This window comes from Manacus candei, unplaced genomic scaffold, assembly GCF_025592945.1.
Source record: "Manacus candei isolate 608988 ecotype Guabito, Panama unplaced genomic scaffold, ASM2559294v1 h1tg000094l, whole genome shotgun sequence".
Taxonomy (NCBI): domain Eukaryota; kingdom Metazoa; phylum Chordata; class Aves; order Passeriformes; family Pipridae; genus Manacus; species Manacus candei.
The window spans coordinates 2,407,278-2,434,074 of record NW_026138142.1 but is presented as its reverse complement, the minus strand read 5'-3'; the positions used below and the strand labels follow the sequence as shown (position 1 = coordinate 2,434,074).

Genomic DNA, 26,797 nt, shown 5'->3' with positions numbered 1-26,797 from the left:
TTGACTCTCATGCTTCAATCCTGCTGCCTTTACAGATTCATGGAGACTGTTTCTGGTGCAAAGCAGTGAACAGGGAGTGTAGTTGTAATGTCTCTGCAGTGGAATAAAGTGTAATAATCAGTAAAAATAATAATTGACTAATCCACTAGTAAGGTACTCTGTCTTTTCAAAACAAAAAGAAAAAATGCAAAAAATAAACATTTTTTTAGATAGAAGTAAAGTCTTTTCTTGTGCCCACAAGCCTTTCTGAAGAAGGGCACAAAAGCAACTCTCTTTTTCCCATATATGAGTTGCTCTATTAAAAGAGATTAATTTTGCATACAAGTTTTTTCTTTTCTTTAGCTTTAGATCATTTCAGCCACAACATCACCTCATAGGTAAAACAGCACATTCTTTCTCTAATCTGTAGAAACTCTCTTTAAGATGTCTTATACTTTTTTGATTCCATGTCTCAGCATTTTCCATGGAACCAATATACTGTTCTTTCTCTTTTCAGATTGTGGTAAATGTGTCCCATGTTGTGTAGTGGATATCACTAAGTTTCCAGGCAGAAGGTGGTGGAACTTCAGGAAAACCTGCTACAGAATTGTTAACCATAGCGGGTTTGAATATTTTATGATTTTTGTGATAGTATTGAGCAGTGCAGCACTGGTAAATTGCATTTAATTTCTCTAATTTTGCATTGATTGTTGTCAATAAGGAAAATAATAATATTTGATTGATTTCCTCTACTGTGACATTCCTTCCCACAAGGAGAGATAACAGTGTAATAAATACATCCCTTAAAAGTGATAAGGCTTTCCCCCTTAGATAAGATATTTAAATATATGGATTTAACTATATGGATATGTAGTTTTTCATGGAACATAGTTCTTCATACATTTGTGTGTAAATTACAAGACTAAACCAGAGTCTGAAATTACTTAGCACTTTCAAATAAAATAACACTTCTAAATGTTCAAAGTAAGGTAACTGCTCAGTAAAAATGTAGATTCAAAATCATCCACACATTATGATTAGAATCTAAAAGCGAAGTTGGCTGCAAACTGATAGGTGAGGTAATGTTTTGTTGCTACCCTGATCAGATCCATTTCTACTCAAGAATAAGGGAACTTCTATGATTTGAAAGCATATCCACTGTTGACTGAACGTAATTTGTTAAATAAAATGTTTTATAATGCAGAAGGAACACAACCAAATAATCTGAAAGGGATCTATGTGGTAAAAGTCAGAATTTTCCAAATAAAATCTGCTCTGTGTACATTAAGTTCAGGTTGTTCACTGAACTATAGATTTGAACTGTCTGCTTTAGAATTCCCATGGCAAAATCGCCAAGGGAAATCCCTGGGACTCCTGTGAGGGCTCCTCTCTATTCCTGTGGAACCAAACTGAAGTAAGAAAGGAAACCGAGTTAGTCAGATCCTACAGCACATTAAGGAATAAACTGAACACAAAGCTATTTGGTACCCAGGTGCAAAATAACAAATCAACAACATCAAAGATGTTTTGCAGTGAGCGCTTTCACATGTGTTGACCTTTTGCAAAAAGGGACTTGTCCATTTTGTTTGATTGTTTCTTTTTTTCTTTGTTTATAAAGTTGTATGCTGGTAGGGAATTGTCTGAACCAGTTAGAACAAAGGTAAATCACGATGTCCTTGCCTTGAAAGGAAAGTAAATGAGATGGTGATGATGGAAAGAATGCACAGAAAAGTCCATGGTGAGTGCTCAGTGCTCAGAGCAAAGGAAGAGTAGTTAGAAACTTAAGTAGATTCTAACTTTTTAAGGTAGCAGCAATTAAGAGTAACTAGAAACTTTAAAAAGTCAGGAAAAAAGGAGTTGGAAGTTTGAAAAAAAATCACTGCTAATGAGCAGGTGGTTTGACTGGTAGATGGAGATCAAGGTAGCCAAGGTTTAGCAGGGAATGAGAGGACGCATCAAACTTGCTCAAGAAAAAAGGTCAGAAATGGCAAATAGGTTTATGTACATGAATGCCAGAAGTTCTCATTTACCCACACTCAATTAAACAGTCCCATGGGCACAGGGACAGCTCTGCTCTGGAGGCATTTCTCCTAATTGTGGCACAACTGGGAGACCCCTTAGGTCCAGAAGCAGAATCACTGTTTTCTAACACTGCAGAACAGGAGTGCATGAGTTTTATTGGATTATACCTAGGAGCATCTCTGCTCCTTGTTTTTTCAGTGGTCTATGCTCCTGCTCCACCTTTCCATGGCTTTTTAGACTGGATTTTTAGGCATGTCTTATGTGAAGGGGAGCAAATCAGGTCTGCTGTAATACCTAAATGAAGTGGAGATGGGGCTATAAGGTAGGGGAGAAGTGCTTGAAAGGAGGAATAAATACATTTCCAGAGGCTTGGTAAGGAAATAATGCAAGATGTAAAAGGAATTGGGAATAGATTGGCAATATCAAAAACTTAGCAAGGCAGAGAATGCATGACACACAAGCAAACACTGATGTGAACAGCAGCAATCAATAAAGCATTTTCCTCAAACCATGACAGAAGGTTTAGGTGAAAAAACTTGTAACTCCAGGAATGAACAGTTCCAGATAAGGAGTTTGTCATTCTTTTCAATGTGTGTATTACAACTCTTCAGGCTGACTAAAGACCATTCATTTGGAAGGTCAGAGTCTGAAAGACAGTGATTAATGTGTTCAAGTCAGGCTTTAGCTTTTTACTTCTAAGTATAAAACTAAGTGGTGGTTGCCCATAATTTAGTATGAAATGGTTGTAATCAGACAAACTGTGTATTCTTGTGCAATTTAAGAATAATTTTCCATACAACTACTGACCTGTTTTAAATCTGAATTCTGAAATTCCAGGCATTTGAAGATATTCACCTGCAAAATAGACCAACAGTGAAAATGATCCTAGATTGTGCTGATAAAATATTTACCTTCATCTTTTTGATGGAGATGCTTCTGAAATGGGTAGCTTATGGATTGCACAGTTACTTCACAAATTCCTGGTGTTTGCTTGACTTTGTCATTGTATGTGTAAGTATTATATTCAGCTTGTCATACATTTTGATTTTTGACATTTTCTATCTGGATGGATCTGGACATGCAAATTCTGATTATGAGTGAAAGACAGTTTCCAAAAGCTGAAAAACCTGCGATACAAAGAGACTTTAGAACAAATTTAAATGGAAATTTTCAGCAGTAATCAGAAGTTACTGAAGAAACTTTTATTAGATATCACCTCTTATGGCTATTTGTAAAGAACATGTAGCATAACTTCAGCAATTACAGTTTTCCAATCTTAATAGCAGTGCTGTCCAAATCAGAGGAAAGGCATGAAAAGATCCAATGGCTGGGCAATGACACAAGAATTTCAACTAGGAGAGAAGAGACAAATCATGAACAGTCAAAAAAACCCCTAATTATTGAAATTTTTTTCTAATACTTTCATTTAATTTTTACTCTTCGAATAATTTAAAATATCGGATGTGTTTTTAAAAAATAATTTTTGTCTCCACATCACTATCTTAAGTGATAATAAAGAATTATTGTTTACTCCTCTGAGAATAATGATGGAGCAAATGGGAATATTTTATTTGAAAAATCCTTTCTGGTCTGGCAGTGTATATAAGTACCATAATTATCAACTTGGTTATTATATTAGCAGTCAAAAAAATTATATGAACTGGTTTTGAAAAAAAACCAAAACCCATACAGGAAAAAAATACATTTTAAATCAGAATGAAGGAAACGTAATTTTTTCATATATTAGAAAAGAATGAAGTAAAATTATATTACAATTACTTTGAATGTGTATTTGCTTAATTTGACTTACTGGTCAAAGATCTTGTAATGCTCAGATACTAACTGTTTGCTAACACAAACAAGGGAAATTTTGTTTACCGTTTAATAATCCCGGTTCCAATTCTGTGAACACAGCTGTCAATTGTTTCCTGGGCATTAAATCCTGACCCCAAAGTTGTATCACCTTGTTCCTCTGGAAGTGGCCTGAAATCTCTCAGGACTCTTAGAGCACTGAGGCCTCTACGAGCTTTGTCAAGATTTGAAGGGATAAAGGTAAAGATATTGGGGGTCGGTGTGAATATTTTGTAATGGCTGCATTTGAAGATGTTTTTGAAAATGACAACATAAAATTCACTATTATTTTCATTCATTTTGTTCAGGTTGTTGTCAATGCACTCCTGGGAGCTATCCCCTCAATCTTCAATGTTTTGCTCGTCTGTGTTGTCGTTTGGCTCCTATTTAACATTCTAGGAGTAAAATTGTTTGGGAAAAGATTTTCAAAGTGCACACTCCAGGAAGGAGATATCCGTGCCATTAATACCAGAAATAATTGTATGTCCTGTGGTGGAAATTGGACAAATTCTCCTGTAAACTTTGATAATGTTGGGATGGGATACTTGGCTCTGCTCCAAGTGGTGAGTTCTATAAAAACATTCTCAGTTTTGTTTTCTTCAAGGAAATGGGTTGGGCAGCCCAACTATGGGACAACACTGCTTCTGTTTATCCCACTGAAATTGGGGATATTTTTTAGCTTCCATATATATTTCCTTATTGGTGACCTGCTCAGTTCCTCCTAAGTAACACTTGAGCATATGCTCAAGAACTCATAAAATCAAGAACTCTGTTTCACAGCTTTTCAATTTTGTTTTAATTTTGATTAACACTCTAAACCTCAAATAGTCTGCAGGTTACTGAATTAAAAATATTCTCATTTTCTCTAGTTCAGAGTGGATGAGAAAGAAAATCAGGGCACAGTTTATTTATATTTTCTTTTGCTGTAGAAGTCATGAAGGATTGGGATGCTAATTTATTGAGCTCCCTAACAGGACAACAAAGGAGAGAAAGGCATTTTTCAAATCGTTTGTTATTCCTGTATCTTTTTTAGCTGAAGTTCTTTGCCCTGGATCCTCCAAAGTATTCTATGATTCTGCAGGAAGGAATTGTGTACTGTTTTCTTAGAAATTGTTTTTATCCTTTTACATTATATTTGCAAGTTAAGCTGAAAATTTTACCATTTTATTTTTTTTACAAAAAAAATTAATTTAACAAGAATTAACATTAAGACACTTTTCACATGCATCATGATTTTTTTTTGTTTTCAGGAAATATTTTTGTTTGTTTGTTTGTTTTTGTTTAGTTTTCAAGAAGTATTTTTTTTCTCTTTACTAAACTCCAGTGAATCATACTTCCCAGCAGATCTTTGCAAGTGATACATATTTTTTTATAGCATACTGCTCATTTTCCACAACTATCAACACATTTATATTAGCTATACGTAATCTTTTTCTTACCTATAACAAATTTAATGCATTTTTTTCAGGCAACTTTTAAAGGCTGGATGGATATTATGTATGCAGCAGTGGATTCACGTGAGGTATGTCACTAAAATGACAATTTAGTTCTTTTCCCTTTTCTTCTTCCCTTTTCCGTCCATGTAATTACTTTTCATCTTTGTTTGCAATATCAAGTCAAAAATACAAGTGGTTGAAGGCATCAAACTACACAGTGAAACAATAATCCTTGGAGTACCAAAAATCTGGAACTTAGACAAAAGAAACTGGTCAAAGTAGAGTGACACCACACAGAAGCCTGCTATGTCAGGAATGCAGAGGGGAAGATGTTGCAAGCTTTGTGCAGGTCTCTTTTGGAAACAGAATACAGAAGCTCTTGGAGGGACTGTGCAAATTTTCTTCCTTTTTAAACATGCACAGGAGCATTGAAACAGCATGCAGCTAGAGCAGTTATTTCAGGAGTTTTTCTTCCCTATGTTTGACATCCTCACTATTTCTTCCCCCTTTGCATGTGCTGTTCCTCACTCTCTTACCAGGACATTAAGTTTAGTCTGAGCTGTTGTTTTTAATCAGGGCATTCACAGGACCCGTTCTGATTGGAACTGGTTCTTTATTACTTAAAAATTTGTTGAAGCTGGATTTGGCTCTATAGCCCTGTTTGTCACTATCTTTACAATCAGTAGCAAGATAGAACAAGAGAGTGGTTCTACCTGTACATGCAGGTAAAGATGTAAATGCGTGGAAATAGTTTATCCATCATGACAATGACAAGATCTGTTATTATAAATTGGAAATGGTAAAGCTGTGATTATCTCATTTTTACCAATATTATTTTTCTGGTTTGACTTTTTTTTAACAGATCGATGAACAGCCAAAGTTCGAAGCAAGCTTACACATGTACATATACTTTGTGGTTTTCATTATTTTTGGATCTTTCTTCATGCTGAACCTTTTTATTGGAGTGGTTATCAACAATTTTAACCAACAAAGGAAAAAGATAAGTACTACTTGAGCTAACTCAGGATCTCCTCTAATTCCAATTTAAATGAATGCTGGTTTGACATTTAGATGTCTAACATTTTGAAATAACTGTTTAACTGGATAAATTTAAACTAATAACATTTTAAACCACGTTTTGGAAACAAGAGTCCTCTTTTCCTCAATTGCTTTTAGCAATTTACCCGTATCATAGAGTAGAATCATAGAATCATAGAATCAGATGGGTTGGAAAAGACCTCTGAGATTATCAAGTCCAACCCTTGATCCTACACCTCTGTGGTTACCAGACCATGGCACTGATGCCACATCCAGTCTCATCTTAAAAACCACCACGACTGGGAATCCACCACTTCCCTGGCCAGCCCATTTCAATGCCTGATTACCCTCTCTGTAAAGAATTTCTTCCTAGTATCCAACCTAAACCTCTCCTGGCACAGCTTAAGACCATGCCCTCTTGTCTTGCTGAGAGTTGCCTGGGAGAAGAGACCAACCCCCACCTGGCTCCCCCCTCCTGTCAGAGAGTTGTAGAGAGTGATGAGGTCTCCCCTGAGCCTCCTCTTCTCCAGGCTCAACAGCCCCAGCTCCCTCAGCCTCTCCTCACAGCACTTGTGCTCCAGTCCCTTCACCAGCCTTGTTGCTCTTCTCTGGACCTGCTCCAGCCCCTCCATGTCCTTCCTGAGCTGAGGACCCAGAACTGGACACAGCACTCGAGATGTGGCCTCACCAGCGCTGAGTCCAGGGGAAGAATCACTTCCCTGGTCCTGTTGGCCACACTGTTTCTGATACAGGTCAGGATACCATTGGCCTTCTTGGCCACCTGGGCACACTCTGGCTCCTGTTCAGCTTCTTATCAATCCAAACTCCCAGGTCCCTCTCTACCTGACTGCTCTCCAGCCACTCTGTCCCCAGCCTGTAGTACTGGAGGGGTTTGTTCTGACCAAGGTGCAGGACCCGGCACTTGGCCTTGTTGAACCTCATCCCGTTGGAATCAGCCCATGGATCCAGCTTATCCAGGTCTCTCTGCAGAGCCCTCCTGCCTTCCAGCTGATCGACACTTGCTCTCAGCTTAGTGTCATCTGCAAATTTGCTGATGGTGGACTCAATCCCCTCATCTAAATCAGCAATAAATATATTAAACAGAACTGGGCCCAACACTGATCCCTGGGGATACCACTAGTGACCGGCTGCCAACTGGATGCAGCACCGTTCACCACCATTCTCTGGGCCTGGCCCTCCAGCCAGTTCCTAACCCAGCACAGACTGCCCCTGTCCAAGCCGTGGGCTGCAGCTTTTTCAGGAGAATGTTATGGGAGATGGTGTCAAAGACTTTGCTGAAGTCCAGACAGACACATCCGAAGCCTTCCCCTCATCCACCAGGCGAGTCACTTGATCATAAAAAGAGATCAGGTTGGTCAGACAGGACCTGCCCCTCCTAAACCCGTGCTGGCTGGGTCTGATCCCTTGTCCATCCTGTAGGTGCTGTGTGATTGCACTTACGATGATCTGCTCCATAACCCTGCCAGGCACTGAGGTCAGGCTGATGGCCTGGAGTTTCCCGGGTCCTCCTTCCAGCCCTTTCTGTGGATGGGCGTGACATTCACCAATTTCCAATCATCTGGGATCTCCCCAGTGAGACAGGACTGTTGGTAAATGATGGAGAGCGGTTTGGTGAGCTCTTTCACCAGCTCCCTTATCCCCCTAGAATGGATCCCATCTGACTCCACAGACTTGTGAGGATCCAAGTGGCTCAGCAGGTCACAAACTGTTTTCTCCTGGATTACAGGGGGCTATTCAGCTTCTTATCTCTGTCTACAAGCTCCAAAAGCCAGCTGTCCTCGGGACAACCTGTTTTACTGTTGAAAACTGAGGTAAAGAAGATGTTAAATACCTCAGCCTTTTCCTCATCTTTGAAAATTATATTCCCCCCACCATGTCCAATAAAGAAAGGAGGTTTTCCTTGCCACATTTATGATTGATGAGTGACTTCTGAATCCTGGGTTCAAAGGAATTGCTAAGTACTACAGAGGGTGTAGATGGGGATAAGTAATACAGGGAGTGTAAATGGGAATAAGAAATTCGTTGTTAGGAACACCCTGTAGAACTGGGTCCCATCATCCTCCATTTACCTGCTAGTCCAGCAATACTCTTCGGTTTCTACCTTCCCCAAAAATAGAAAGTATTTCCCTTCTTGATGAATCATATGTAATTTTTAAAGTAGGAAATAGATTTGTAAAACTTCAGAAAGGCTCTCACACTTGAGGGAACTGACTTGGGAACACTGCCTAGACTAGACTGTCATGATCAGACCCAGATCAGCTCTTTTCAGTACATCTTTTCAAAGATCAAGGGGAAAAGGAGAAATGGTGAAGACACATTTTGTCTCTGTGCTGTCTTAGGTCCCACTCAGGACAGCTGTAACTTACTCTTTTTTACAGAAAGTTGTTGGTATTTAGGGAACTGCATAAACTTCAGCTAAACAACAATATTCTTTCCCTTTACTTAGGTGGAAAAGATCTATTTTTGACTGAGGAACAGAAAAAGTACTATAATGCCCTAAAAAAACTTGGATCCAAGAAACCTCAAAAACCCATCCCAAGACCATCGGTGAGACCATCTTAAGTAGAACATGGCAGAAGATACAACGATGGTGACCATATTTGAACTCAGTAGCCCAGGCACAGGGAAATAAACTTTGCCTTAGAGCCCATCATCTTCTTTATTCAATGTAGTATTTACATTTTACTCTTTTGCTTAATTCCATCTAAAAGAGCCTTTGTTTGTGGTCATTAATTAGGAAAATTTATATCCTATTTATGACCTATCCAAATGTATAACCTGTTTATAAAGGTTCATATTAAGTGTTTGATATTCCTACCATGACCTTGGTTACTTAAGTTGCATGATGTTGCTTCTGCCACGAGATTGGATTATTGCAGGTGAGAATGAATAGAGAATAGTACATGCCCCCATGGCAGTTATTTGCTTTTAGATAATCTTATGCTTTATTTCTTTTAGTTCCTTAAATTTATTTCCAGGCCTGGCTTTTCATAGTAACTATTGAGAGTTTTTCTCGCTTACGACATTTTAATTAGAGTTACTTATAGTAAAATATCTGCTTCAGTAAGGATTTCTATTAAAAGAGCAATACAATGTACAATGTACTCTGGATGTTTTCCTGATGTATATAAATACATATATATATATATAAAAAAATAGGTATATGTATGCCAATGTTCTTGCTTGATGCCTGAATATACTTAGCCAAGTACTGCGAGTTTTCATTGAAGATCTAAAGAAATCCCCTAAAAATGATTTAGTAGCTAATTCTTAAATTTATATGACTTTAAATTCTTTTTCTAAGCACAAATTACTGATTAATATTTGAATGCAGGCTGAGTCCTAGAAGTAGCATCAAGCATTTCTTGTTCTCTCCACAGAATGTGTTCCTGGGATTGCTGTTTGATATCGTAATGCACAAAGCATTTGACATCATCATTGTCATTTTCATCTGCCTAAATATGGTTGTTATGATGGCAGAAAATAACCAGGAAGGCACCAAGGAAGTTCTTAATAAAATCAACTATTTTTTTGTGGCTGTATTTACAGCGGAATGTGTCATAAAAATGCTGGCCTTAAGACAGCATTACTTCAAAAGCGGCTGGAACTTATTTGATTTTATTGTTGTGGTCCTTTCAATAGTCAGTAAGTACCAATCACTAAATCAGGTAATGTGTCTTACCAATACTGAACCAAATTTCAGTATGAAGTAACCACTTAGATATATTTGATAAACAAATCCAGATCCACTGTACTTTTTCAAACTGTATGCAAAGTCATTCCTTCTAAAAGGATGTATTTTGTTTTCCCTTATATGTAGTAAAAGGTAAATGATGTTTTCAATTTTTACTTAAAGTATGTTTTATTGAGTAATTAACAGAGCAGAAATTTAATTAATTAACATCTTCTCTACATTACTGTAATTAACCTGTTATCTAACTGTCTTTATGCTTTCCATTTACATGTTATCATGGTAACTGTTGTTTTCAAAGTAAAAGTAAATTCATGCTAAAAATACATTTACTTGAAAAATGAGAAAGATGTATTTAATTTTTCCAGGACCTCCTTTAAAGAAGGCAGATCCTGATTGCTGATTTAGAAAGCTCAGGAAAATGTAATTGCTCAGCACCATTCTAAATCTGGGCCACTGTTCAGGACTGTGAAAAGTCTCATTAAAACTGATTTGGCTTTTTTGGCTTTTCAAATAAGACTGGATGCTGATCATTTCCTCTACAAAGGGTCATAGATAGCTCTAGTTTCTTGTACAGTTTATTTGGTCTGTGCTTCCCGCTCAGGCTCAGGTTATATCACAGAATAAAGGACAGGAAAGAAAAACTGCTCTGAGATCTCTGTTTTGTGCCTAAGCACAGTAACCCTTTGCTGTCCCGTGCAACCCAGGAAAATGATGACTCCTTAACCCCTCTGTTTGCAATCATTTGCATTGCTGCTGTACCCTTACTCTGTTAGAACGGGAGGTAATGGGGGATAAATGCTACAAGACAGTTTTTCTTTAGAATCCTCTTGGCCTCCTCTGCTCTCCTTCAAGTACCAAGCATTAGTCAAAGCCTCACATTTAGCATGTGATCAGGCCTGTAAAGAAGCAGCAGACAGCAGCTAGGAGGCAATTTCCACAGCTTCCAGCACGGGAACTGAATGGAGCTAAAAGCATTTTTAAGTACTTGAGCAATGAATGTGTAACTTCACCAGCCCTGAATCAGAGAAATCTGGAAGGATGCAGTTTCCAAACTATGCATAATATTGATACCTTTTTAATATTGAAAGGTATTACGATTTGTCTTTCCTTTCTTAAGCTGTTTTGTAAGCAGTTTCAGTACTGATGATGTTTGTGTGGAAAGTGGTGTAATGTGGTCAGTGTTACTTCTGACACCTAAAGCACAGAATATAACAAAGCAGAAATAACTTTGACTAATATGCCTTGACAACACTTTGGTTTTTCTCTTCCTTCAAAGGTATTGGAGTTTCTGAAGCCTTTCAAAAATTTGTCTCTCCTACACTTTTGAGAACTATTCGTTTGGTGCGAATTGGCCGAATCCTGAGATTGATTCGAAAAGCGAGAGGACTTCAAACCCTTCTCTTTGCATTACTGATGTCTCTTCCTGCACTGGTCAACATTGGCCTTTTGCTTTTCCTAATTATGTTCATTTATGCCGTTGTGGGCATGGCAAACTTTGCCTGTCTTCCCTGGGAAGGTGGGATTGATAACATTTTCAACTTTCAAACCTTTTCTGGTAGCATTCTCTGTCTCTTCCAAATTACAACATCAGCTGGCTGGGATAGTCTTCTGGCCCCTTTGTTAAGTGAATCTGTTACATGTGCTCCCAACTTAAATTTAACAGAGACAGATAAAACTAATTGCAAAAATAGACCATTTGGTATTTTTTATTTTGTAAGCTATGTCATTATATCATTTCTCATTGTTGTAAATATGTACATAGCTGTCATTTTAGAGAACTTCAATGTTGCCACCGAAGAAAGCACAGATCCTCTTTGTGAGGATGACTTTGATATGTTTTATGAGACCTGGGGAAAATTTGATCCTCTGGCAACACAGTTTATTGACTATTCTGCTCTTTCAGACTTTGCAGATGCTCTGGCAGAACCCTTGCGCATTCCAAAGCCCAATAACATCCAGCTCATATCCATGGACCTCCCTCTAGTGAGTGGAGATAAGATCCACTGCTTGGATATCTTGCTCGCTTTCAGTAAACGAGTCTTGGGAGAATGTGGAGATTTTGATACACTTAAATTACTGATTGAAGAAAAATTTGTGGCTGCCAATCCATCTAAAAGATCTCACAGGCTAATTTCTTCTACATTTAAGAGAAAACAAGAGGAGGTATCAGCAGTTATTATCCAAAGGGCCTTCAGGAGGTATTTGATACAACGTTCTTTCAAAAATACATCTTTCTTATGCCATCACAGACAGACCAGTGCTGTCTTTGGAGAAGAAATGCAGGAGAAGCAAAGGCTTATTGTATCAATGCTTAATGAAAGTAGTGGCAGGAAGATACATAAATCACGGCCTCTTTCTTCCACATCTCTCCCTTGACTTTTTGATGCTGTTGCTGACACAAATGAGCTGGACACATAAGATTATCCAGGCTGCAGCATTTTTGACATTTAAAGCAAAGTCACAGATTTTCAGATGGAGACAATATGTGAATCCCAGAGCATAATAGTCTATATTTAGAATAATGATGGCAGCCTTCAAGCATTGTGATTGTTCACATTTGCAAATTCTCCTTAAAATGATTAAGATCTGAACAACTATGTCATAAATATTGGAGAAAAATCAAACCATAGAACTTTTTTCTCTGCTACTGGAGTAGGTGGGTTAATTTTTTCACCTGCCAGTTTTGTCCTAGTTCGTGTATTTATGGAAGAAATTCTTAAAAGATCAGTTGTAAACACATATTTATAAACACCCAAAGCTCTAGAATAATGTAAATCTCTTTAGAGATAACCAATATTTCCAACTAGGTTTTATTGTATTAAAATGAAATAATTACTGCACTTCTGTAATAGAGCTGATTCAGGACACTCGAGTATAATCAGCCTCTGACTCTGATGGTTTTGAGACCATCCTCCTCCCAGCATGTTTGGGTGGATTTGTTTATGCTTAAGAATTTTGGAGGTGTCTTTATATGTGCACCTAAATGGATTTAAGAGATCATCCTTAGTTACCTGTGCTTGAAAGTTCTGTATAATTTGTTCTTTGTATCATTCGGTGTATGAAAATTGTCATAATCATAGTTACCAAAATCAAAGGATGTTATACAAGGGGTATTGCTCCCAGAAAATCTTGAAAATCATTGTACATAAAATTTAATCATCACTCAAATGTCATAGAAAGCATTACTTAGTATTCTGAAAAGGAGTTCATGGTATATCTTATGAGACAGCATTTGATAAAAGCTAGAGGAAGCGTTTATTTGATTGATTCTGAAAAAATATACATGAACAATGTGTAATAGTATTTTAGTGATTCTTTTGCAGTTTAGGTTATTCAGATGAAGTGTCATGGTGGATTCAGGACCACTAATGAAATATGACTGGTTTAGATTCTTCAATAAAGAGTTCAGATGCTTAACATGTTTTTGTCTGTTTTGTAAGGACTATCTTCAATTTCATTTGTTACAGGACATAATCTGTTCTTGGAGGGGTAATATAATTTTCCAAAAGTAGCTACCTATTAGCACAAGAAATGAAAATGTTTCACTTTTTGCAGGGAACCAGAAAAGATTTATCATTTTGAGGCCAGGAAGAGCAGGAACAATAAGGTAATTACTCAATTTTTACTGTCATTTCCTGTGTTAAATACTATTAAATATTGTTAAATCTAAAATAATTTCAGGACAAATAAAGGCACAGGAAAGCTAAGAGTTTAAGAGTTCCAATACAGTATGGTTTGAAGGGGCTTTGTTATGATTGAGCTTCAGCTGCCCAGGGAACTGGTGGAATCACCGTCCCTGGAAATGTTCCAAAAACAAGTGGATGTGGCACTTAGTACTGTGGCTTAGTGGGCATGGTGCTGTTTGATTAAAGGTTGAACTTGATGATCTTGGAGGTCTTTTGTAACAGTCCATTAGGATACATGCCCGGAATAAAGACAAGTACTACAGACATTCAAACACTGCAAAATATCTTTTATTGCAGTGAGAATAATAACAAAAAAAAAAAAAACTAGCAAAGAGAATCAAAAGCTAAAAGGGAATACAAAATAACTATTTTATCGGTTGGTATTAAAACAATACTATGAATAGCTTTTAATACAGTAGTAACTAGTAAAAAGGGAACTAAAGGAATACCAAAAAAGGATATTAAAACAACACTACTGACAACTTTTAATACAATATTAATTAGTAAAAAAAGGGGTATTAAAGGGAAAACATTATGAACATCTTTTATTACAATATTAACTAAACAGAGGGGAATTAAAAGGAACATAAAAGGGATATTAAAACATTTGCTTTCCTAGTTGCTTCCTATCAATAAACCGTTCTTACCTACACAGACAGGCCAGGGCTACCAGGATCTGCAGCAGCTGGTCGGTGCCCATGCTCAGAGAGCGTCCCCGCAGAGCAACACTGTCTCCATGGAAGGATGAGTATCGCTCACCCCAGCAGTCCTGACACACCATTTTTATCAGCTCTACATTACACCACGTAGGGCCAGTACTCAGCATAAGGTGATGCCTGAGTGGCAGCCAAACACCGCCTATTCGTTACCTAATGGCAACAGTCTGCCCATGCCCTGCTGTAGGGTAAGGGGCGAATGACCCCTGCCCACATAATCTTCCTCTCACCATTATCTTTCTCACCGCTTTGTATGACCTCTACCATTGTGTTTCAAGGGTATTTGTATCCATCTTGCAGTATGTAGCAAAGCCAAGGAGGAACTCAGCTCTGATAATAGGGGATATCAAGTTGACTTGCTAAAAAGCACAACGGACCTTACAGTTAACTTGTGCCATAAAGTTACATGGTACAATATTCTAGCTGGTTTCACATCTTAATATGATTTCTTTCTCACACCTCTATGCTCCATAGATCATCTAATTCAAAAGTACCCCCCTTACATCTTTTTCAACCTTAATGATTCTGTGATTACTTCCAGAACCAGCTGCAGTCCAGAAAAAAAAGGTTGATGAAGAAGGTTTGCAGACCTCTTTGGATAATTCAGGAATTTGCACTCGGGAGCTGCCACACTGGGCAGAGGGATGCAGAGATATTTGGCGGCTCTGCTTGAGACCTGCTCCTGTCCAGCTTGTGTTGTTTCATGCAGAGTGATGTTTGTGAGGTGAAACTCTTTATTTTGTTCTTTGAGAGCTGGACTGAGCCGACAGCTTTTGTTCAGTGATCAGGTACCATTAGATGGCAGCATTTAGTGTAGTTTAAAATGTGACCAGTCTTTAGTGAAAGAGGTGTCAAACTTACACACTTCTGTACAGAGGCATTAAATTGATTGTAAAAAAGTTAGGAAAAAAGTCTCAAAACTCTCTTTTTTTCTGTCCTGGGCTTTCAAGTTAGCCACAGTTCTCAGGAGGTGCTTGTTCACTGACTGTTCTGGCTTTTGATAGACCTTAATGACTGGGGAAGAAAAAAAATTCTCCTGTGTCCTTGGGCTTTCTATCTTTATATCACTGTAAAAGGAAATGTTTCTTAGACAAGAGGTAAGGATGCTTTGTTCTTGCGCATTGGAAAAAAAGAAAAGATGGGAAAAGCCATATAAGAGACTTTTAAACACTAATGAATCTTTGCAATTTAAAATTCTTTGTTTGAATGCAACACCAGGTTCTCTGCCCTGGATCATAATTAGAATTACTTCAAAGATGAACACTTTCCGTTGTAGAGGCAGCAATTTTGGACAAAATCGTACCTGACCTGAACACATCCTTAGTGATTATTTTACCTCAGCAACACACAAAAGCACCTGAATTCACCACACAGCAAGTCTAGAAGTCTGACCAATTCTTTACTATTGCTTAAGCATTAAAATGACCTTAGCATGCAATTGCAGGGTTGAAAGGGGAACAGTGATATCCAGCTGTTGCTGCTTCTTTGTGCTACAATTGTCCAAAAGGCACTGCTGAGGCAATGTAGAGTTTCTTTAAGAAGTCTGTAGATGGTGATGAGGTAAGAGCAGTCAAGAAGTGGGAGGTTTGGGCAGTTTGGTATCTGGAACTGTGAATTCCTCCAGGTTAAACTGCCTGGATATATATGAACTTCGTGAGAAGTGGTCAGGCACGCTTGGAACACAGTGTAAGAATATTCCCTTCTGTTTGTGAAGTTTGACACTTAAATCAGAGAACAGCGGAAACAAAGGAATACTGGATGACTCCAGGTAGGAAACAGTGTGAAAGTAAAGCTACTAGGGAATTCCTGACGGCCAGCAGCATAATACAAACTAACCTTTCCTCCTTAGTGGTGGTGCAGACCTTCATTTTACATTTCCATCTATCGTTTTTCCTGTGTAGAAATAGTATGAACCTGACCCCTGGTAAGTAAAAGTTTTTTCCTCCTTTTATGTAGCCCTGTATCCCTGAAAAACAGGCTCCATAAAGGGATTGTGGAAACTGTCCTTTTACTCTCTGGACTTCCTCAGTTACTGCTCACCTTTCAATGTTTGCACTCTTCAGTGTTTCTTCAGGACTCAAAGACAGCCCATCTGCAGTTAAGTTATTTGAAAAGAAATAACCTCTAGTGGAAGGTTCTGTGCGAAATGAAATAAAGTTTTGGTTCAGCCATGAAACCTCATGGACATGAGAGAGAATGGGAGGGAAGTTAGCTCCTGTTTATAGCTTGAGTGCAAAGAGTTGCTATGACCAATAGGAAAGGTGATACTGAAAACCTGCCCAAAAAAAGGAAGCAAAGACAAAAGCGGGGAAGTTAAGGGACAGTTCAAGTCAGGTAGGCAGCTGGGATGGGATATATGTTCCTGAATAGACAGGCAATGGGAAAAGTGACAGGGATCTCACCACCTGGGGAAGGGTATAAAAGGTAGTCCATTCTGAGGAGAGGTGTGCTTCCCTAGGCATGCACCTGACTCAGCTGACTTGTTCTTATCAATAAATAGTTTTGCTTCAATGTCGTCTCTCAATTTCATCAGTAAGTGAGTATTTCTCACATCTGGAGGCTCGTCCAAAATGCTTGACCTCTGACCCTGCAGAGCGGGACAATGGGAGCACGGGAAGGTGTACCCTGCTGATTTCAGCAGCCCTCAGCTTGTTTTTGTGCCCTGTGGGGACTTCAGGTGAGACCCGGATGGAGGACTCTCTTAGCAAAAGGGGAAGGAGAAGCAGGAAAAAGGAGAAACGATTAGGGTATTGTAAGACTCCAAGCCCCGGAAGCTGCCAACTCCCTGGTTTGGCTATGGTTCTTTAATACCTGGAGACAGCATCAAGAGAATAAGCCACGTATGGGAAATAAAGAAATGAGGCTGCACACACCATAATTCAGTTTTCGGGATTCTCTACAGAGCTCTCTCTGCATTCCTTTTTTATTAATCTCTTCAGGTAAACAGCACTTGGTGTTGCCATTCAGTTATAACTAGAATTCCCAAAACTTTGGTGACCTGATGTCTTGATTTCATATGCTATCATTCTATGACTGTTTTCAATCACGGCATAAACCATGCATGCTCTCATGCAGACTCTTGAGCTGTTTTCTGCTTTGGGAACACAGCACTCTCTTTACCAAAACACAGTTAAGGCCGAAATACTCCTTTTTGATTCTAATTAACTGAATGCAGGTGCATCTGACTCAGCTTGTTCACACAGCCAGGGACTTGTTCCCAAGAAATTTCTTTAATAATTTAGGGGAGCAAATAAAGAAACTTGGCCAAAGATCAAAAGGACACCATACAAGGTAGACAAAATGTTCCACCACAGTACTGACCCAGCATATCGTACTAATCCACAACCCTTAAGTCAAAATCCAGCCAATCCACAACACTTAAATCAAGATCCAATAAACCAACAATACTTAAGGCAAGGTTCAATAAATCCACAACCTTTCCAATAAATCCACAAATCCACAACGCTTAAGAAAAATCCAACCAATTCCACCACACTTAAATCAATATCCAGTCCCTCCAGCTCCAAACCACCCTAAGCATCAAGAAAGGAGCAAGGAAAGAGAAGCAGAGGGAGCAAAAGGAGACAAGAAAAGGAAGAGAGAGCTACAACCAAAGACTTGTAGAAGACCGGCTCTCACAAGTCCAATGGCAGGGTCGTGACATGATGCAAACACATGCCTTTGGTTTTATCTGCTCTGGTCCTTTGTGATAGTTTCAGTCTAGGCCTTCCTGGAGACCAGCTTGTAACTAGGGAAGTACCCTATGTTCCCGGTATTCCATGCTATTCCTTTACGTAAACAGAGGTGTAAATATGAGGGGAGGAGGGACTGACGCTCTCTTCTCTTCCGGGGAGATCTAGAGGCCACAGGTTCCCTGTGACCAGCTCTGCTCGTGTGGGAGTGAGGCCTAGTTCAGACCTGTTGTTTCTCTTTCTGATCCAGGAATTGGTCTGGTGGTGTGGCGTGATTCTGTTTTCTAAGGGAAGTGTTGAGATTTCATTTTGCTAGTTCTTTATTTTGCTAGTTCCTGAGTTTTTGATTGTGCATATCTGTTTTGGTTTTGTCCCTTTTTGTCCCTTTTTCCTTCCCCTTCCCCTTTTTGGGAGCGGTTTGGGGTTCCTGTGTTTATATGTTCATAGTATTTTAACAGTATATATCTATGATATATGTAAAAATATATATATTTTTGCTATAGCTTTTGCTGTTCACTCTTTTTTTCTTTTGGGAGGTTTTCGCTGTAGTCTGTGGGGTTTAGCAGGAAGCCAACTACAACCGGCTACATCCCTATGGCCAACCCCTCCAGGTGGGGTGTTTGACCCACCAGCCACTCTGGGGGGTTCAGACCAGGGTGAGAGGCAGTGTTCCCACTGTCCCCGCCAATCTGAGGCTGGGTTATGAGCTCCAGGAGGTGTTGGGCGTTATGGTTTTCCCGGGCCATTTGTGACTGACAGCTACTCCAGGGCTTCCCTATGTGGGCTCCATGTGGGCCTGTCATGAGGGATATGACACCATCCCACCTCCGTGAGGTCCAACCTATCCCTTCCCTCCCCCCTACTCAAACAGAAAACATGTTTTTTTTGACCCATTAATCAAACAATCTGGTGAGATACGAATCCGGTCTCTGACAGGTATATGTGCGGCAGCCGATAATATCTGTGCACAGGGCCCAGGGAAGAACATTGACCCTTCAGTCCTACTGGGGCAACTGGGAGTAGCAGGACTGACTGTGTGTGTCTGAGACACAGAACTGCCTGTGAAGTGAGCGCGGGGCCCTTTTAACTGAGCTTCCATTTCTCCGCGAGGAAAACGGCCAGTGATGGGACAAAGTGAGACGGTTCCAGGAGAAGGAAGTCCTGTGGGAGTTTAAAATATGGGAAATAGGCCTAGTAAAAAGAATTAGAAGAGGGGACAGGAGTCTAAAGATACCACTCTGAGCATACCTCCCTCCAGTCCTTTGAGGGTGATGCTCAGAGACTGGGGACAAGAGGGAATACCTTGTAGCCAGGGGAAAGACAAAAGGAAAATGTGTGATGGTTTCAGTCTAGGCCTTCCTGGAAACCAGTTTGTAACCAGGAAGGAACTGGGAAGGTGACCAAGGAAGTATTCCATGCTATTCCTTTACGTAACCTAGGGTATAAATAAGGCATTGATAAGAGAGTTTGCTCTCTTCTCTTCCGGCGAGGTTGGAGAACGGTGGTCCCTGTCTGGGCCTGGCTTATCTGGAGCTGAGGCCTACAGTGACTGCTGTTATCGGCCATGCGTGAGGGGGGAGTGCTGGGCCGTGTCCAGACGTACTGCTTTCTTTCAAGGGAACTGGTGAGCTCTTGCCAATTCTTCAGCTTTGCTGGGTTTTTAGATTGTGTAGATCTGTTTTATTATTTGTCCCTTTTCACCCTATTTTATCCTTTTCCCTTCTCCCTTCCCCCCTCTTCCCTTCGACTTCGGGAAGCTATTTGGGGTCATAGATTCATATATATAATTCTCATTGTATATCTCTGTTTTATACATAATATATATATATTTTGGCTAGAACTTTGGCTACCTGGTTTTTCGTTTTTTTTTTTCCTTCCCTCTCTGGGAAGGAGACCCTGTTGTCGAGTTTCGGAGATTTGGCAGGAAGCCAACTCAAAACTTGCACAAAATGATATGGTATTGTATGTTTGAGTGGACTTGAATGGTTCAATCCGTTAAATTGAATGAAATATGGGTCATCAGAGGATTGGATTTCAGGCTCTAAGTCTGTGTGTGAATGCTAAGAGACCTTTTGACCAAGAAGAAAGTGATGATGCCTCCTGTTGGAATGGGTACTTGTCTGGGTTAAAAATGTAAAGGAAAGTAGGGAAGAGAGAAAAAGGGAAAAATGGATCCCTTTAGACCGTTTACCCCCTCCCTATGTACCCAATGGAGAACTGAATGCCCCAGCTTTGGAAGAAGGAGCTGACGAGCAGGGGGGGAATTATAATGTAAGGAAAGGAAATGAGGTGGTGGGTCCTCATGGAATGGCGGGTCCTCATGAAATATGGGTCCTCATGGAATGGCGGGTCCCCATGAGGTGGCAGGTCAGATGATTCAAGAGAAGTTGAACTGCTGAGTTAGAACAAGGAAGAAAGGACATTCAAAACTTCTCACTCCCCTCTTCAGAAACAATCCCTAGTTTTAGCACAACCACATCAATCTTTCCCTTGCGAGAGTTGTCCATGCACGGAGCACCAGGGCAGGTAGGATTTGTCAGTGTACCCCTAACAAGTGTAGAGGTTGGAGAATTTGAAAAGGAAATTAGTAATATGTTAAAGGACCCCTTAGGTTTGTCAGAACAATTAGACCAGTTTTTAGGTCCAAATGTCTACATCTGGGAGGAAATGCAGTGCATTCTGGAGACCATATTTACTCCAGAGGAAAGGCAAATGATACGGACTGCAGGAGTAAGGGTTTGGGAAAGGGAAAATCCACCAAATATTCAGGGACAAGTCCCTGGTGATGAGAAATTTCCCACAGTATAACCTAATAGGGACCAGAATATGACTGAAGGGAGAAATAGTATGTCTGATTACAGGAGACTGGTAATTAGAGAAAATGCTATTCTTATGGAAATATTCTTTGTAAATATGAGTGAAAAAAATGTATTTTGAGATGTCTTCCTGCAAGATGAAACTTATGGGGATTTCTTATGTTGAGACAGAATGATTACCTCCCTGAGGGCTTTGGAAAGTGACAGCGCTGATGACACACTTTTCAAGCACAATGTTCTGTTTTGTCCAGGGAAAAGATGCCCTGATGGGACTCTCCTTCTGGTACCTTTCATAGAATCACAGAATGGTTTGGGTTGAAAAGGACCTTAAAGATCCTCCAGTTCCCATCTCCCTGCCATGGGCAGGGAACCTTCCACTAGAGGTTATTTCTTTTCAAATAACTACATACGGGCTCTCTTTGAGTCCTGAAGAAACACTGGATATTTTCACATTGCAAGGCGAGCAGTAACTGAGGAACTCCAGAGAGTAAAAGGACAGTTTTCACAATCCCTTTATGGAGCCTGTTTTTCAGGGATACAGGGCTACATAAAAGGAGGAAAAAACTTTTACTTACCAGGGGTCAGGTTCATACTATTTCTACACAGGAAAAACGATAGATGGAAATGTAAAATGAAGGTCTGCACCACCACTAAGGAGGAAAGGTTAGTTTGTATTATGCTGCTGGCCGTCAGGAATTCCCTAGGAGCTTTACTTTCACACTGTTTCCTACCTGGAGTCATCCAGTATTCCTTTGTTTCTGCTGTGCTCTGATTTAAGTGTCAAACTTCACAAACAGAAGGGAATATTCTTACACTGTGTTCCAAGCGTGCCTGACCACTTCTCATGAAGTTCACATATATCCAGGCAGTTTAACCTGGAGGAATTCACAGTTCCAGATACCAGAATTGCCAAAAGATACCACTTCTTCACTGCTCTTACCTCATCACCACCTTAAGGACTTCTTAAAGAAACTCTACATTGCCTCAGCAGTGCCTTTTGGACAATTGTAGCACAAAGAAGCAGCAACAGCTGGATATCACCGTTCTCCTTTCAACCCTGCAATTGTATGCTAAGGCCATTTTAATGCTTAAGCAATAGTAAAGAATTGGTCAGACTTCTAAACTTGCTGTGTGGTGAATTCAGGTGCTTTTGTGTGTTGCTGAAGTAAAATAATCACTAAGGATGTGTTCATGTCAGGTACGATTTTGTCCAAAATTGCTGCCTCTACAACGGAAAGTGTTCATCTTTGAAGTAATTCTAATTATGACCCAGGGCAGAGAACCTGGTGTTGCATTCAAACAAAGAATTTTAAATTGCAAAGATTCATTAGTGTTTAAAAGTCTCTTATGTGGCTTTTCCCATCTTTTCTTCTTTTCCAACGCGCAAGAACAAAGCATCCTTACCTCTTGTCTAAGAAACATTTCCTTTTACAGTGATGTAAAGATACGTTTGAAACTACCCTTCCAGAAAGCCCAAGGACACAGGAGAATTTTTTTCCTCCCCCAGTCCTTAAAGTCTATCAAAAGCCAGAACAGTCAGTGAACAAGCACCTCCTGAGAACTGTGGCTAACTTGAAAGCCCAGGACAGAAAAAAAGAGAGTTTTGAGACTTTTTCCTAACTTTTTTTTACAATCAATGTAATACCTTTTTGCTGATGTGTGCAAGTTTGTCACCTTTCACCGAAGACTGGCCACATTTTAAACTATACGAAATGCTGCCATCTAATGGTGCCTGATCACTGAACAAAAGCTGTCGGCTCAGTCCAGCTCTCAAAGAACAAAATAAAGAGTTTCACCTCACAAGCATCACTCTGCATAAAACAAGCTGGACAGGAGCAGGTCTCAAGCAGAGCCACCAAATATCTCTGCATCCCTCTGCCCAGTGTGGCAGCTCCCAAGTGCAAATTCCTGAATTATCCAAAGAGGTCTGCAAACCTTCTTCATCAATCTTTTTTTTCTGGACTGCAGCTGGTTCTGGAAGTAATCATAGAATCATTAAGGTTGGAAAAAACCTCTAGGATCATCAAGTCCAACCTTTAATCAAACAGCACCATGCCCACTAAGCCACAGTACTAAGTGCCATATCCACTTGTTTTTGGAACATTTCCAGGGATGATGATTCCACCAGTTCCCTGGGCAGCTGAGGCTCAATCATAACAAAGTCCCTTCATACTGTATTGGAACTCTTAAACTCTTAGCTTTCCTGTGCCTTTATTTGTCTATAAAAGAACTTAGATTTGACTGTCATATTTAATAGTATTTAACCCAGGAAATGACAGAAAAAATGAGTAATTACCTTATTGTTCCTGCTATTCTTGGTCTCAAAATGATAAATCTTTTCTGGTTCCCTGTAAAAAGTGAAACATTTTCATTTCTTGTGCTAATAGGTAGCTTCTTTTGGAAAATTATATTACCCCTCCAAGAACAGATTATGTCTTGTCATAAATGAAACTGAAGATAATCCTTACAAAACAGACAAAAACATGTTAAGCATCTGAACTCTTTATTGAAGAATCTAAACCAGTCGCATTTTATTAGTAGTTCTGAATCCACCATGACACTTCATCTGAACAACCTAAACTGCAAAAGAATCACTAAAATATTATTACACAATATTCATGTATTTTTTTTCAGAATCAATCAAATAAACACTTCCTCTAACTTTTATTAAATGTTGTCTCATAAGATATACCATGAACTCCTTTTCAGATTACTATGTAATGCTTTCTATGACAGTCAAATTAAGTATTATGATGAAATTTATGTACAGTAATTCTTATTATTTTCTCAAGTTATATCTCTTGGTAGCTATGATTATGACAATTTTTATATGCTGAATGATACAAAGAACAAATTATATAGAACTTCCAAGCACAGGCAACTGAGGATGATCTGGTAAATCCATTTAAGTACACATATAAAATTATTATGCATAAGCGAAACCACCCAAAGATGCTAGGAGGTGGATATTGCCCAAAACATCAAAATTAGAGGCTGGTTATACTTGAGTGTCTTGAGCGAGCTCTCTTACAGCAGTGGAGTACTTATTTAATTTTGCTACAAAAAAAGCCTGGTTGGGAAACTTAGGTGCATATATAAAGACACCTCCAAAATTCTTAAGCATAAACAAATCCACCCAAACATGCTAGGAGGAGGATGGTCCCAAAACCATCAAAGTCAGAGGCTGATTATACTCGAGTGTCCTGAATCAGCTCTATTACAGAAGTGCAGTAATTAGTTCATTTTAATACAATAAAACCTAGTTGGAAATATTGGTTATCTCTAAAGAGATTTACATTATTCTAGAGCTTTGGGTGTTTATAAATATGTGCTTACAACTGATCTTTTAAGAATTTCTTCCGTAAACACATGAACTAGGGCAAAATTGGCATGGGAAAAAATTAACCCACCTACTCCAGTAGCAGAGAAAAAAGTTCTATGGTTTGATTTTTCTCCAATATTTATGACATAGTTGTTCAGATCTTAATCATTTTAAGGAGAATTTGAAAATTTGAACAATCACAATGCTTGAAGGCCGCCATCATTATTCTAAATTCAGAGTATTATGCTCTGGGATTCACATATTGTCTCCATCTGAAAATCTGTGACTTTGCTTTAAATGTCAAAAATGCTGCAGCCTGGGGTAACCTTATGTGTCCAGCTCATTTGTGTCAGCAAAAGCATCAAAAAGTCAAGGGAGAGATGTGGAAGAAACAGACCGTGATTTATGTATCTTCCTGCCACTACTTTCATTAAGCATTGATACAATAAGCCTTTGCTTCTCCCACGTTTCTTCTCCAAAGACAGCACTGGTCTGTCTGTGATGGCATAAGAAAGATGTATTTTTGAAAGAACGTTGTATCAAATACCTCCTGAAGGCCCTTTGGATAATAACTGCTGATACCTCCTCTTGTTTTCTTTTAAGAGTGGAAGAAATTGGATTGGCAACCACAGTATTTTCTTCAATGAATAATTCAAGACTATCTAAATCTCCACATTCTCCCAAGACTCGTTTACTGAAAGCACGCAAGATATCCAAGTGATGGATCTTATCTCCACTAAATATAGGGAAGTCCATGGATATAAGCTGGATGTTATTGGGCTTTGGAATGCGCAAGGGTTCTGCCAGAGCATCTGCAAAGTCTGAAAGAGCAGAATAGTCAATAAACTGTGTTGCCAGAGGATCAAATTTTCCCCAGGTCTCATAAAACATATCAAAGTCCTCCTCACAAAGAGGATCTGTGCTTTCTTCGGTGGCAACATTTAAGTTCTCTAAAATGACAGCTATGTATATATTTACAACAATAAGAAAATTTATAATGACATAGCTTACAAAATAAAAAATACCAAATATTCTATTACTGCAGTTAGTTTTATCTTCCTCTTCTAAATCTAAGTTTGGAGCACATGTATCAGATTCACTTAACAAAGGGGCCAGAAGACTATCCCAGCCAGCTGATGTTGTAATTTGGAAGAGACAGAGAATGCTTCCAGAAAAGGTTTGAAAGTTGAAAATGTTATCAATCCCACCTTCCCAGGGAAGACAGGCAAAGTTTGCCATGCCCACAATGGCATAAATGAACATAATTAGGAAAAGCAAAAGGCCAACGTTGACCAGTGCAGGAAGAGACATCAGTAATGCAAAGAGAAGGGTTCGAATTCCTCTCGCTTTTCGAATCAATCTCAGGATTCGGCCAATTCGCACCAAACGAATAGTCCTCAAAAGTGTAGGAGAGATGAATTTTTTAAAGGCTTCAGAAACTCCAATACCTTTGAAGGAAGAGAAAAACCAAAGTGTTGTCAAGGCATATTAGTCAAAGTTATTTCTGCTTTGTTATATTCTGTGCTTTAGGTGTCAGAAGTAACACTGACCATATTACACCACTTTCCACACAAACATCATCAGTACTGAAACTGCTTACAAAGCAGCTTAAGAAAGGAAAGACAAATCATAATACCTTTCAATATTAAAAAGATATCAAGATTATGCATAGTTTGGAAACTCCATCCTCCCAGATTCCTCTAATTCAGGGCTGGTGAAGTTACACATTCATTGCTCAAGTACTTAAAAATGCTTTTAGCTCCATTCAGTTCCCGTGCTGGAAGCTGTGGGAATTGCCTCCTAGCTGCTGTCTGCTGCTTCTTTACAGGCCTGATCACATGCTAAATGTGAGGCTTTGACTAATGCTTGGTACTTGAAGGAGAGCAGAGAAGACCAAGAGGATTCTAAAGAAAAACTGTCTTGTAGCATTTATCCCCCATTACCTCTCGTTCTAACAGAGTAAGGGTACAGCAGGAATGCAAATGGTTGCTAACAGAGGGGTTAAGGAGTCATCATTTTCCTGGGTTGCACGGGACAGCAAAGGGTTACTGTGCTTAGGCACAAAACAGAGAACTCAGAGCAGTTTTTCTTTCCTGTCCTTTATTCTGTGATATAACCTGAGCCTGAGCGGGAAGCACAGACCAAATAAACTGTACAAGAAACTAGAGCTATTTATGACCCTTTGTAGAGGTAATGATCAGCATGTAGTCTTATTTGAAAAGCCAAAAAAGCCAAATCAGTTTTAATGAGACTTTTCACAGTCATGAACAGTGGTCCAGATTTAGAATGGTGCTGAGTAGTTATGTTTTCCTGAGCTTTCTAAATCAGCAATCAGGATCTGCCTTCTTTAAAGCAGGACCTTTCTCATTTTTCAAGCAAATATATTTTTAACATGAATTTGCTTTGTGAAAGTAAAATAACTTACTAGGATATGGAAATGGAAAGCATAAAACCAGTCTTACAACAATTTATATACACTAACTTAGAGAAGATGTTAATGAATTAAATTCCTATTCTGTAAATT

The 26,797-nt window shown here is 39.1% G+C and overlaps 3 protein-coding genes across 3 annotated transcripts in view; 2 read left to right on the top strand and 1 right to left on the bottom strand.

Moving 5' to 3' along the window:
* Window positions 1-26,797, top strand: part of LOC127461029 (sodium channel protein type 5 subunit alpha-like) — a 114,118-nt gene that overhangs the window by 14,065 nt on the left and 73,256 nt on the right. The window lies entirely within an intron of this gene.
* On the top strand, window positions 508-13,348 carry LOC127461041 (sodium channel protein type 5 subunit alpha-like). The gene is made up of 9 exons (XM_051768283.1): window positions 508-651; window positions 2,839-3,028; window positions 3,956-4,053; window positions 4,161-4,415; window positions 5,321-5,374; window positions 6,151-6,292; window positions 8,794-8,894; window positions 9,728-9,992; window positions 11,318-13,348. The coding sequence occupies exons 1-9, from the start codon at window positions 616-618 to the stop codon at window positions 12,415-12,417; spliced, it is 2,241 nt and encodes a 746-aa protein (XP_051624243.1). The 5' UTR covers window positions 508-615; the 3' UTR covers window positions 12,418-13,348.
* Window positions 23,461-26,797, bottom strand: part of LOC127461040 (sodium channel protein type 5 subunit alpha-like) — a 30,833-nt gene continuing 27,496 nt past the window's right edge. The window contains 1 exon segment of the mRNA XM_051768282.1: window positions 23,461-25,721. Within this exon segment, the coding sequence (XP_051624242.1) occupies window positions 24,601-25,721 (1,121 nt within the window). The 3' untranslated portion in view covers window positions 23,461-24,600.

What these genes read in the sequence shown, in the direction of transcription:
- LOC127461041 (XM_051768283.1), top strand. Translation starts at nt 616, where the DNA reads ATGATTTTTGTGATAGTATTGAGCAGTGCAGCACTG. An exon ending in CAAGATTTGAAGGGATAAAG is followed by an intron (nt 4,054 to 4,160) that starts GTAAAGATATTG and finishes CATTTTGTTCAG; the next exon opens with GTTGTTGTCAATGCACTCCT. An exon ending in AACCCATCCCAAGACCATCG is followed by an intron (nt 8,895 to 9,727) that starts GTGAGACCATCT and finishes TTCTCTCCACAG; the next exon opens with AATGTGTTCCTGGGATTGCT.